The sequence below is a fragment of the Meleagris gallopavo genome, chromosome 10 (genome assembly GCF_905368555.1).
Source record: "Meleagris gallopavo chromosome 10, MGAL_WU_HG_1.1, whole genome shotgun sequence".
Classification (NCBI taxonomy): Eukaryota; Metazoa; Chordata; class Aves; order Galliformes; family Phasianidae; genus Meleagris; species Meleagris gallopavo.
The window spans coordinates 11,364,055-11,377,504 of NC_139413.1; the positions used below are offsets into that span (position 1 = coordinate 11,364,055).

The following is a 13,450-nucleotide window of genomic DNA, read 5'->3' on the forward strand; positions in this document are numbered from 1 at the left end:
TTTGTTTTCAATGAGTAGATGATTTCTAATAATTTTTCTGTACTCTCTGGAGCAAAGTGGTTTTGAGACTTGAATCTGAGAAGTTTTGGCTGTAATAACTATCTGAATAAGGTTTCCAGTTTCTTTTTATTGTGTGGACTTTGAAATGTCATTGTGCTTTGCAGATGAATGTATCTGGCACTGTTCTTAGACAGAACCGAGTGATACAAGACAATTGTGAGAAGGTCAAGATCTGTTTCTCCAGGGGAGTCAGCAATTTATGAGTAGTGTTCGTTGTCATCTGATGCATTTGAAAATGTAGGCCTACCTTGTTTATGTCAGAAGGTTTGTTTGTTTCTACAACCACTCAACAAGGAATGATCCAATTGTCTCCATTCCACTAGTGTCCACAGGAGCCAGATACAGTATGAACTTCTGGGATGGCAGACTTAAATGTGAAGACCAGTTTAACTATAAAATCTTAAACCATCAAGCACTTCATTTTAAAGAATGGTATCAAATCAATGATTGCTTTTATCATCAGAGAGTTTATGCAGTCATCTGATTGCTGGTGGTTCTCCAAAGACCAGGAAGTTTACTGATTTGTTGACATCTCTGTCAATTATTATAAAATTGGCTTAAAAATTCACACAGTTGAAGTGCGTTTTAATAATAATAATAACTCTTATGTCAATGTTATTTTCTAACATCACCTCATTCTATATAAAATACAGGAATTATGAGTTAAGTTTAAGACAGTTTTCTTCACCCTTTTTAGGCTTGTTGGATTCTAATCTTCTCCTGATCTGAAATAATTGCATTGGCCATTTCCACTTATAGCAGGTTCAGCTCCTGGAATATTTCTGCAAACAGTTCTGAGGGTTGAAACAGTGTCAATTCTTTTGTCTGTGTTTTTTTTTTCTTTTTTTAATTTTTATTTTGAAGAAGAAACAAGTGAAATACTTCTCCAGAATTTTTCTCTTCTGGAGATTACAGCGCAGCATTTAAAGAGTCTAGAGAACTGCTTCTCTCTTTCCTATCAAATAGTGCTGTCTCAATTGTTCAACTTAGGCAGGAGATTAATAACAATCAAATAGTATTTTTCATATAAGAGTTTTAATAACTAACACTACCTAGTTTTTTCAGAATCTTAGCTTAGTTTATTTTTCTTTAAAAGCAAAACTTAGTAGTGTAGGAAGCCAAACTTTTTCAGTAGTGTAGGATGTGTGTTACCTGAGAATAGCTTTATTTTGTTCACCTAGTCTAGAAAACTTATTGTTCAAAATTATAGTAAATTGCTATGTCTTTAGGTTCCTTCTCTACTTCTTCCCTTGTCAAAGAAAAAATTAAGATATGTAGAAACAAGGTACTGACAAAGAAAAGAATCTTAATTATCAACTCCTGAAATTAAAAGACAGGAAACTTAGGAGCAATTGTCTTTTTCTTGCATGAAACTATTCTGAAACCTTTTTTCTTCAAGAAAAAGTCCACTACCTATACCTTGCAACCAATCCCTTATGAAGATGCAAGTAATATAGTAGAAGTGCTGTTTCTGCTTGACTGGTGCAGAGCAGTGAGAGTAATTGGTTCTGATTTCTTGTGAGACTGGTTAAGAACTACAAAGCAATTACGTTAAATAATTATTTAACTTCATAATGAAAATTAACATGATTGTAGTATTAATATATCATTAATATTGCAAGTATCAAACAAGCATTCACAGCAGAGCCAGAGTCAAAATTCACAAGATTCTATTCCAAAATAGAATAGTTAGCTACTCTGGGATAGGAAAAGAGAGGATTGAAGGGAAGCAATCTTAAGCAGGGCCTTCCTGTTTACTAAAGGAACATGGGGTTCTGAAGTTTGGGGAGAATTTTTCTATATGCTGGAAGAAATAAACATCTTGAATATTTTTTTCTTATTTGGTGTCAGGCTGGAAAGCACTTAAGTTTTTTTTTGACGGTGTTTTGCACTGTGTCAAGTCTTGGCACTGGGTAAAAGCCTAAGAAGATTCTGTTACCTGTGTGGTATAGTTTATCATGCTGGGAAATAAAGCTTTCTATTCTAGCTGTACAGGAGGTTAGAAAAAGAGGAGAGAGGAGATAGATTTTTTTTTTTTTTTTTTTTTTTTTTTTTTTTTTTTTTTTTTAGTTTAAAAAGATAGGAGGCTAGGTAGGAAATAGGGAGTCTGGAAGTTATGGGAAGGAGTTGGGGTTATTTATGAATTAAATTTGTAGAAAGAGGCTGGCATAGATGCATAAGGAGCTTAAGAATTACTGGGGTTGAGAGAAGGACAAGTAGATTTTGTGAGGGCCTGCAATGGGGCAATCAATGTTAGCTGAGAATAGGGAAAAAATAACATGTTTCTTTCTTGGTTTTCCAAGACTTTTCAGATGATTTTCAGCTGTGTTCTAGGATACTTCTGGCATCTGTAATGCAAAATACAGCATGATACAGAGACTTGAAGCATATGAGCTGCCTCACCTAATGTGAGCTGCCACATTAGGTACTATATCTGCTTGGCTTCAGACTATTCTGTGCAAAAAAAAACAAAAAAAAAAAAACAACCAATCTATGCAGTGAGGGTGTTTGTATTCCTACATAGGTAGGGTCTTGAATAAGGGCTAAAGTGACTTTTACGTAAAATGAAAATCAATACCTGAGTGCCCTGTCTTCTCTCTTATTCTAAGATCTGGGGAAGAAATAACTTGGGTTATTAATGATTGGAATTCAGTTCTTATTGACTTGAGTTTACACTTTGCAACCTGGCACTTAGATGTTATGTAACTTATGTAGTACAGCTTATCTCTGGAATAGTCTCTTCTGAGAGTTTTATCAGTGTGCAGTGATCAAAGGTTCAGTGTTACAGCTAGATTATTTAACAGGCTTGTTAATTTGATATGTCAAGTGTCTTCTATTTGGAAAAAAAAAACAGACAGCTTTCAGTAGGTAGAAGCCCTTCAGGACTGTCAGGTTCTTCTGAGGCATGTTTACATGAAAATATCACTGGGAAATTGATCTACTTTCATTGAGCTCAGTGACCTCAAAAGGCCTTAATCGGCTTAGATCTTCAGCTGGGTTTTTCATCTGAAGACAGTGTCAGTGAACATCATTCATGGGTGGGAAGAAGTCAGCATACTCCTCTTACAAGATGTATGGAAACTTTTTTTTTTTTTAATGGAAAAACCAAAGACAGTGCAGGAGGATTAGGCATTTGAGAATCTTTCATTTATTTTTGGCAGATTTTGCTGATACTCTAGTCTATTGAAGACCTTGTTCTCTATCCTTTTGCTTCCACTTAAGAAAACACCACTAACATCATTTTAAACCATGATAAATATCAGCTTTCTACCGTAAAGTTGTTTTATATTTTCATTTCAATCTACTTTGACTTCCTATACAAAAGGAAAAGAACAGATATTTTAACTTAGTTATGTTATGTTTCTAGATATGACATGAATTTACTTTTTTTTTTTTTACATTCATTTCTTTATTTGCAAGTTCTGTGAAAACAATTTATTCTCTTATTGATGGCATTTGGAGATTTGATGAAAGAGAAAGCATTATGCAGTATTGAGGTCAGCTCTGGTAACTGTGAAATCGGATGTGGGATTTGCAGCTCTATAATACCAGCTCAAAATCATGCTACATCTCTATGTGAGATATACGTGAATATTTCTGATTTTGAAACCAAATAGAACTGTCAGATAATAGTTGGCAAAACACTGTTAGAAAATCAAGATGGTTATGCATTTGGCCATTTAAAAAAAATAATAATAATACTGTAACAAAACACAGAATCAGCAACAGAAATTGGAGCTCCCACAGTGTAATACAGTGCAGGAGAAGTCTGTGTGTGCTCTTCTCTGTTGTTTGATCAGAAATGAGATCTTTTTTTTTTTCCTGTTTTCTTTAACACATGCTTCAGAGTTAAGCAAGAAGGTATAGCACTGTTAATCCAAATTCCTCTGTAATTCCTCTTTCCATCAATAAAACTCTTAAACATAATTGTGCACATTGGTTTCTTATAGAATCATAGAATGGCCTGGGTTGAAAAGAACCACAGCGATCATCTAGTTTGAACCCTCCTGTTATGTGCAGGGTCACCAACCGCTAGGCCAGGCTGCCCAGAATAGTGAGCAAAGGAGAAGAACAAGTTCAAGTAGGAAGAATGTATGCAGTTAATTGTAGTTTCATCTAAAACACTATTTCTTTGTAGTTAGAATTTTTTTATTTAGAGTACTCTTTCTCATAACTCTGGTAGTGTTTGCATCTGGTTTTACTGTTGCACAAAATGTGGATCACTGAGAATTTATTGCATTTTATACTGCTACAATTATTATTACCAATTATTATTCTAGAACTTTAACAACAGTGACAGATGCTTCAATGAAATGCATAATAGTGGCTCCAGTACTATGTAATTGGCTTCTCAGATTACTGTGGTATGAGAATAGTTGTGTTCACTTCTGTGAAGGTTACTGCTATTTCTGATAGAGCCCAGTATTTCCTGCACTTTGGCTGAAACCACTCCAGGCAACTCTTCTGTAAAAGAGTGATCAGGTGCTAGAACGGGCTGCCCACAGAGCTGGAGTCACTGCCCATGAAGATGTTCAAGAAACGTTTAGATGTTGTACTGAGGGACATGGTTTAGTAGGGAAATACTGGTGATAGGTGGATGGTTGACTGATCTTAGAGAGCTTTTCCATCCTTGGTGATTCTACCATTTTTAGTGACAGTCTTGAATTTTTATATGAAATCAAAAGGAAGAAGGGTTTACACAAAGAATGCTGAAGTTGAGGTAGCTATTCTGCTACCTCAAATCTTTCCCTCCCCCCCCCCCCAGTAAATGCTTTAATTTAGCAATGTTTGGAAAATAAGATCAAATTGTTCTTTAAATACTTACACAGATTTGTAGTGGTTTGACACAACTTATGCCTTCTGTTTCTGATCCACTGAAAAATTTGGTAACTCAGCCAAGTTCCTCTGCTTGAGGAGGAAGTTATTTAGGTGATTGGGGAAGGAAATGTGTTTTTGTTCTGCTTTAAACAAAGAAAGAATAAGAACAGTGACTTAAAATATCTTAGGCAACTCCTTATAAACAAAAGTATATTTTCACTGAGTAGCTTATTTGAAATGCTCAGGATATTAGATCAAGACAAGCTTTTTTTTTTTTTTTTTTTTTTTTTTGATTAAGGTCAGAATACTGGAAGTGTATTAACTTGAATTTATTCCACAGAATTGTTATCTAGTTGATAGCGAGACTGAATATTTTAAAAAGTTGCTGTTCAACTTTGTAGCAAAATGGCATAATATTGGACACTGCTAGAATTGTCTTCTTTTCAGATTTGTCTAAGTACTTAGTTTTGTGTTTGCATTGTTTTAGGTTTTTTGCTTGCTATCTCTTTTATCAAATTGTAGTAACTTCTAAGTATTTTTGTGATGTGTATGTTCCCATTTCGTCCCAATGATTTTTTTCTTGCTCAGATCTTTTTTGCTGAAATTTTTGCAAAAAAAAAAAAATAATAATAAAATAAAAAATGTCTTCTCACTGTGAAAAATAGATAGTCTTTTAAGCTTATTTTCTGTTGTGATATAATCTGCTTATTTAATACAGTCAAATTACTTCATATCTTTATATCTTGAAAAACCTTGTCATTAATTTTGGATGTTAAATATTCACTGACGTGTTAAAATTTCTGTTCTAAAACATTGTGATAATTATTTCAGTTAATAATCTAGTAACTTGGAAGACATTTTTGAGTGACCTGCTTGTAATATGAAACTGTAGTTCTTGTAGCTTCTCATTTTCCTAAAATATGCATTTTCTGCGAACCTTGCTTGCTTGAGACTTCTCTATTATTTGCTCGTAATATGTGATAGTATTCTACTTCTAGTACACTTTTGAGATTAAAGGACCATATCAATACTATAAATTTCACATTACTTATAGCAAGTAGAGTCTCAAAAGTGAAAGTATCTAATGAAAGAATTGAATAAATTATGGATTAAAGATTTATCTGTCTGAAATCCAGTACGCTTATTGTTCTGATAAGTTGCATTTCTTAACGTAAAGTAGCTCAGAGCAAAACTGTAAAGTATTTATTCAGTGACTGATTTGGAAGTCTGCCCAGGCAGAATTTGTTGAAATGCAAACTGGTCGGAAGCAAAGCTTGAGATGTACTTCTTCTTTTATTTCTGCAATTAGTGCGTTGCTGTTATTTTCAGTGGTAGCGTTTGTTTTTATGTTGATGTCTCTTCCTTCCTGAATATGTTTTGCTTTTTAGTGTTCTGTCATTTTTTTTTTTAAAGAGAAATTGTTTTTCTAATGGCAGACCCAATATCAAGTAACCTTCAATTTCCTGTCTGATTAATTTATAATCGTGTTTGGAATTGTGCATCAAAATGAGAGCCCTGAAGTGAAATCCAAACAAGTAGTCAGCTTGCCTTTTCTTTTTACAGAGGAAGACTTGAATAATGTTTAAAGCAAGTTTTGCTTTGTGTGGTACTGACCTTGTGCAACTGAAAGAGAATAGCAAAGCTTCCTGTTTGAGGAGAGCATAAATAATTTGGTCCAAGGCCATGTGGGTAGCTGACATGTAAACAGATACTGAAAATAATTTTGGTATCGTAACTGTATTCACACTGAGCTCTATCCTTGATAGAGGCGTGCTTCAGCATGGAGAAGCTGGTAAGCAATGTATTCTAGGAACTTCAATGAAAGAGTTCTCCAAGAGGACTGAATAACTTGATGATATTCTATTATGTGCTACCTTTTCCTGAGTTGTTAACAGGATACTTATATTAAATTAATTTGTTGAATTTATAGGGATGCTTCATTTGGGAACTGCACCTACAATCTCACCATCTTGGACTGTTTACAGGGAATAAATAAGGTAATCACTCTTTTTCTTAGAAAAACAGGTTTAAATTGACTTTAAAAAAAAAAACAAAACAAAAAAACAGCAAACAGCAAAGTACACTTAAAATACATTAGAAAATCTGTTCATGAAGCCTGAATTACTGAGAGCTCTGAGTAGTGACAAATGCAGAGGGCTATGTTTTATTTGGTTAGCACGGCTTTTCATAGGTTTTGTTTTTTCACCTTAAATAGGATGTGCAAAAATTCCAGTCCCAGATGGGTAGAATTTACAGATATTAGCGGGCCTAGCGCAATTAGTTATTTATCAATTGACATTATTCTCTTTTACCAATGTTCATAAACTGAAGTCATATGGACACATAGGTATTCTGAGCACTTAATACATTTTTTGCAGATACTTGGTTTCTTTTGGTTCTGGTTTTTTGATGCCAATATTTTGAAAATTGTTTGAAAAGAACGGGAACTAATGCACCTTACTGCTGTTTTAGCATGTGGCTTTCAAAATCTAGTTAACTGGCTTGTTAAACCTCTGCTATGGTTTCCAAGTACGTATGATACCCAGTGTAAATATTAGAAACCTACCAACAAAGTTAGAGAAAGATAATTGAAATTGCTAACTTATCAATTGCTAACTGATAACTTAAATTGGCCGGACAAGGGGATGAGGCCCTGGGCAGCCTGGTCTAGTATTAAATGTGGAGGTTGCTGACCCTGACTGTAGCAGGGGGTTGGAGCTTCATGATCCTTGAAGTCCCTTCCAACCCAGCCATTCTGTGATTGTGGTTGTGATCCTGGAGAAAATTAATCTAGTGCTGCTTTTTTCTTTTTTTTAAAGTTATTTTACACTTTATTTGGTAACCTTATACTACATTATATACTTTATACTGTAAGCAAAGGTCACTTCCTGTTCACCTGAATTCCTAGTGATCTTGGTGAGAAGAACAGATTATATAAATGGTTCTGTACTGATACTTTATAGACTATTTGTAATTCTTAAAAGAATGGCAAAACAAGTGTCTCTTAAAAACTGAAAAAAGGACAGATAAAGCTTAATATTTTTAGTTCTCTGGGGGTGGGAAAGGAACTGTCAGTTAGCAGTAAGACTCTAATTTGTGTGGCATTCTACGGATCCTGATGCTCTGTGAAGCATTCAGGAACAGTCAGTATAATATATCTGCAACAAACCCATCAAGAGAACTTTTGAGAATCAATTTTCCATCTTTCATCTCCGTGAAACTTATTATTGAATCTTTGTCCAGTTATCTACAAAAATAAAATCTTTTGGAGCAGAAACTGTATGGTTCAGTCTGAAGTAAATTTTAATCTAACTGGGAAAATTTCATGATTCAGATATACCATATATATATATATATGTGTGTGTAATTCAAGGAGTTTACTTATTCTGGAGTGCAGCCATCCAGCCATGCTTAAATGAAATAACACTTTTGTAGATCTGCTGTTTGAAGAAACCTTTCGGTATTGTAGGTATCGTGAGAGGTCCAATCATGAGACTGAATTGTCTGTTAGAGAAGCTGTTTTGTTTTTGCCTTAACCAAAAGAAACAAGTTCTTTACATGTAGCAAATAGTGACGTATGCTAAACAATAATGTGGTATGTTTTTAAAACACCTTAATCCTAGAATGTTGTGCAATATCTATACTTTTCAGAAAGTGTTAGATTCCATATAGATACAAGCCACTGAAATGTATTCCAACTGTTCTTTGAAAGAAAATTGTGCTATGAATTCTTAATTCCTAAAATTGCTTAAATATGCCATTATACACAAATTGCTAGTATAAAACTGACATATTTATTAATAGTAAAGTAAATGCTTAATAATAGTAAATTAAGTAAATTAATAGTAATCAAATACTAAGCAATTTATTTCTATCCTATTAATAGATCTTGTCTAATATAGTCTTGTTAACTTCATTCAATCAGTGGAATGTGCTGGGAAAAATGACATCAACAAATCACAAAGTTCAGGTTATACTTAGTACTGCTATCTGTAAAGCTTTATGCCTGGGTATTATAGTGATATAATCAGAGTATAACATTAAACTTAAAAGCAAGCAAACAAAAAAACTCCTTTAATGTTTTATTTTTTGATATGTCCAAAATACTAAAAACATACTCAGCCTAGAAATTATTGAATGAGAATATGACAAAAAGGGAATTACTTCTTAATTTGTCAGCTGCCTTACAGGAAAAACATGTAGTCAGATGGAAAGACTCGAAGATTTAAGTGATATGCAACAAGTGTACGTTCATCATAATGTCTTTGAAGGAGAAATGATGAATCTGATGTTTCTGGACATTGTTACATTTTTTTGTTGTTGTTGTCTGTGTTGTGGATATGTGCAAAACTTAATGTCGTCTTAATGTAAAGACTTCAGCAAGCCAGAAGCACAAATGTTTAGTAATTTTGTTTTGATTCTCAAGAACAGAACTGTAAAATGGAATTATAAACCATATTTAAAAATGAACTGACACCTTGTTACCTTTTAGGCCTTACAGCATGGATTTTTTGACTTTAAGACTTTTGATGTGGATGAATATGAACACTATGAGGTTTGTACATTTAATGTATCTGATTTGCCTAAAATAATTTAGAGTACATAGTACCTCACAACTTTAAAATGTATTGCAAAAATATTTTTATTCAATTAAATCTTAGTCTTTGTATGTTTGGTAAGTATGAGAAAGCACACCATTGTTCTGTTGGTTAGATATCCAATGGAAGCCTTAATGACAGATACTAAAACTGTGTTCTGTCTGTGAACAATGTGGAAGATGGGTATCATTACAGTGTGATGCACTGAAACACTGCAGGGCAGCTTCTTGAGGTGCTGCTAGTTCCACGTGTTACATTTCTTTTATAGCTGTATAGATTAAGCACATCTTGAGCTTTTTTTCACTATACAGCAGTACGTTTGATTAATTAGAATACATCCAAAATATTTACCTAGTGAAGTTGCAAAATGCTAATATAACATTGATTATTCTGCCATTTGTCCCACAAGTGAAGAATGCAACTCTGGGTGCTGCTAGGTCTTTGTTCCTTAACTTACGCAAACATCAACTGGTTGAGCTCTTTTTACCTCTGTCTTCAAGTAGTAGTGCTTTTCAAGCAACGTTGCTGTAGAGAACATTTGAAATACATCCTTGCTGCACCTACGAGCCAAAAATCTGAGGCTCAAAGTGTGTATTTATCTGGTCCAGAATACTTGGATGATCTTTTGTCTCTTATTTGCCACACTTCAAAAGAAGGGAGAGTATTTTTAAGGAAGTCAGTGACAGCAATGTGGTTGTGCCAGAACTTGCTTTTGGATTTGCCTGAAATTCTTGCTATTGCATTGGTTAGTGGGAAAAATGTATAAGCTAAAGATGAACTGAACATTAGAGTATGTATTAAGTTCTCTTTTTAGAGTTCATTGTTAATTTATTGTACATATATGTTTAGTACATGTAGGTATAAGCTATAGGAAATATTTCATAAACACTTAGGTGATAGGGTAAAACCAGGAGAGGACTAAATGGTGGGAAAACTCAGTTTACAACATGCATGTATGCTGTAGTTGGCAAATACAATAGGTGCCTTTAATATAAAGCTATTCACAAAGCTTATGGTATTTGTAGAAGGATTTCTATATACTGCAGTGTTCTGTGTTGACTGAGAAATTAGTATGGCCTTTGCTGAACTACTTAGATTGAATGCAGTAGTAGCTAAAACAAAGTATGAAATTGCTGCTTCTTGCTTGATCTGTGTATAACAACAAAATGTTTGTTATAAAAGGAAAAAATTTGTGGAAACTCTTAGGATTGTATGTGTGTATATACATGTTCTTGTGTGTGTATGTATGGTATATGTTGAGTTGCACAAAATAAAAACCAAACAGCAAAACAATTGACTAAAGCTGTATACAAAGCTGTCCTATTTTATTTAATTCTTAACATCATTTTATATTGCTCTGAGTTGTATGTTTGTGTGAATGAATCCTGCTTATTGTCTGAATTCCAAGAAGAACTTGTAGTCCTTTATTTTTTTTTTTTTGGCCTATTCTTTGTATGTCTTATGCTGCTTTACATGTGGCAGTCTGATGGTCAGTTTTGTATGTTTAGATGTATACTGTGCTGAATTTCTAAATGTAAATACTCCAGATATTTGCTGTTAACACTTAAAATATAGTTGTATGGAGAAAAGTTGCATGAGACTTAAAGGGAACAGGCTGGAGGAAATTTCATTTCTTTAAAAGCTAAAGTTCTTTCATTTTACTATGTTATCAAGACAGCTAATTCTCCTTTTGTTGGTCTTGATGAAAAATAATTAAGTTTATAATTTCCTATATTAATATTTGTATGTAGTGCTGAATACATATGTAGTTCAGAATTGTTAAGATTTAAATTCTCCACAAAAGCCTATTCTTTGAAGAATAATTTCAGACATAAATGCAATTACAAAAATAATTCAGATTTATTTTCAGAACTTATTAAAGAGAGCAGAGATTCAAATCACTTCCTGCTGGGAGCAGTCCTGACTTGGCACAAAGTTCTCTAGTCTTTATGCAAGCTCGTTATCTTACAGGAGTTTTCACTATGTGAGGACATTTGGAGCAAGCCTAATGGGGTTAGCTAAGCATACAGTTGTTGAATTGGTTACAGTAATGTCCATTATTAGAATCTTTCACTCATTAAAATGTTTTGATGAACTGGGAACTAAAAACACGAGCTTCGTAATGCAGTTGAACTGAGTGCCATGTCCTTATAAGTGATGCTGACAATAATTGTATGGCCAAATGAGGAATGAACACTGTTCTCTTAAAAGGGGGGGAAAAAAAAGGCATTTTGCAGTTTGGGCAATAAAAGAATTTACCAAACTTTTCTGAACAATTGGAAAGTGAGCACTGCTTTTACGAAGAGATATGAAACCTGATTTTCCTGATTTTGATTTTTTTTTTGTGTTATGTTTTATCCATTCCTTCTATGATTACTAACTCATCAGAACTACAACAAAATGTAAATTTCAGTATCTACGGATACTGAAAGAGAAAGGATAATTGTTTTTTTGCAAGCTAATTATGCTCTTAATTTGTTGTCCTTGAAGTGTGTTTTTTAGTGCCCACTTTCTAGTGCCTTACAGGGAAGATTTTTTTCCAAATTCTTTGATTAAAACATACGTATTTGCCAGTGCTGTTATAAGTCGGTGTCTTCAAACCCTGAACCTTCTATGGGAGAAATATCTTAGATATAGAATCTTTCTGTTTTATCTGATAACTTTAACAGAATTTGTTGTGACTTTGTTTTATTAAGAGGTTTTTGAAAAACATCTTCTGGTATGTTAGTCATATATGTAAGCTAAATAATTACGTTTGAAGTTCTTCAATGCATCAAGAATGCCATTATTATTAAAAAAAAAAACCACCCTTTTTAACCTTGTTTGTATAGTTATTAAAATGCTTTTTTTCTTTCTCTTGTAATTTTCTAGCGAGTAGAAAATGGTGATTTCAACTGGATTATTCCAGGAAAATTTCTGGCATTTAGTGGACCACACCCAAAGAGCAAATTTGAAAATGGTATGGTTCAGGATTTTAATGTGTCTATTTTGGTGCTACTCTTTGATTATTTTTTTTCAGCATGTTAAACATTAATAGCAAATGAGCAGAAGATCATAGAGGTTTATGGATTAACTGTCTTCTGCAGAAATAATTGTGCAATGAAAATTTTATGTACAATCATAGAACTCAACTCCAAAAGTGTCTTCTAACAATGATTTCCTTAGAGTTACAAAAGTGCTTGAGAAACTTGGGTCCTTTACTTTTCTTCTGATGAGCTCTGTAAAGTAAGGGAGAGTGTATTGAGGGTTTTGTAATAAAAGCCAGGAATGACTTCAAAAAGAAGGTTATCTTTCATACTTGGGATAAAGGGAAGAATATATGTAATTCTAATGGAATATAAAAGAGAAACTTGACTGACGAAGTAGGGATTTGTTCCAGCTCAAAGGAAAATCTGATGTAATTTACCTCATTCCTTGTGCTATGCTATTTTATTTCTATTAGCATATTTTCTGAATAGCTGCCTCTTCTGCTCTCTTGTGTTTCCTTTATGAATAGAATGCTGCTAATTGCACAATCTGTCCACTGAAGATTTAATCAAAATGTAGAAAATGCATTAGTTGGTTTGTTTCTTTCCTCTGGTCACTGTTACAGAACATCTTCAAAAATTTTCTATATTGTTCCACAGAATTTAGAAAAAAATGTTTTATTTTTAACATGTATATCACTTAGTTATGATTAAATTATCACTAGTGCTTGAAATGCAGTTATGAGTGTAAGTACACATTACAAAGCAAAGTTTTAACTCATTACAGCCGGATTGGATGGGGCCCGGAGCAATTTGATGCAGTACTTGATCTAGAGACTGGCAGCACTGCACGTGACAGGGAACTTGATCCATAAGATCCTTTCCAAGCAAAATCATTCGATGATATGTATATATGACTTGTAGAAATGTCCCATAGAATCTCCCAGAAACCTGTTTATTCAAGGAGAAAGTTGGATCAGCTAGTTGTAGTGTGGGAAATTAATGCCC

The 13,450-nt window shown here is 33.6% G+C and overlaps 1 protein-coding gene across 1 annotated transcript in view; it reads left to right on the plus strand.

Annotated features, from left to right (window-relative positions):
* CDC14A (cell division cycle 14A) overlaps positions 1-13,450 on the plus strand; it is a 55,009-nt gene that overhangs the window by 22,514 nt on the left and 19,045 nt on the right. The window contains 3 exon segments of the mRNA XM_085231402.1: positions 6,809-6,875; positions 9,371-9,433; positions 12,348-12,435. Coding sequence (XP_085087528.1) covers positions 6,809-6,875; positions 9,371-9,433; positions 12,348-12,435 — 218 coding nt within the window.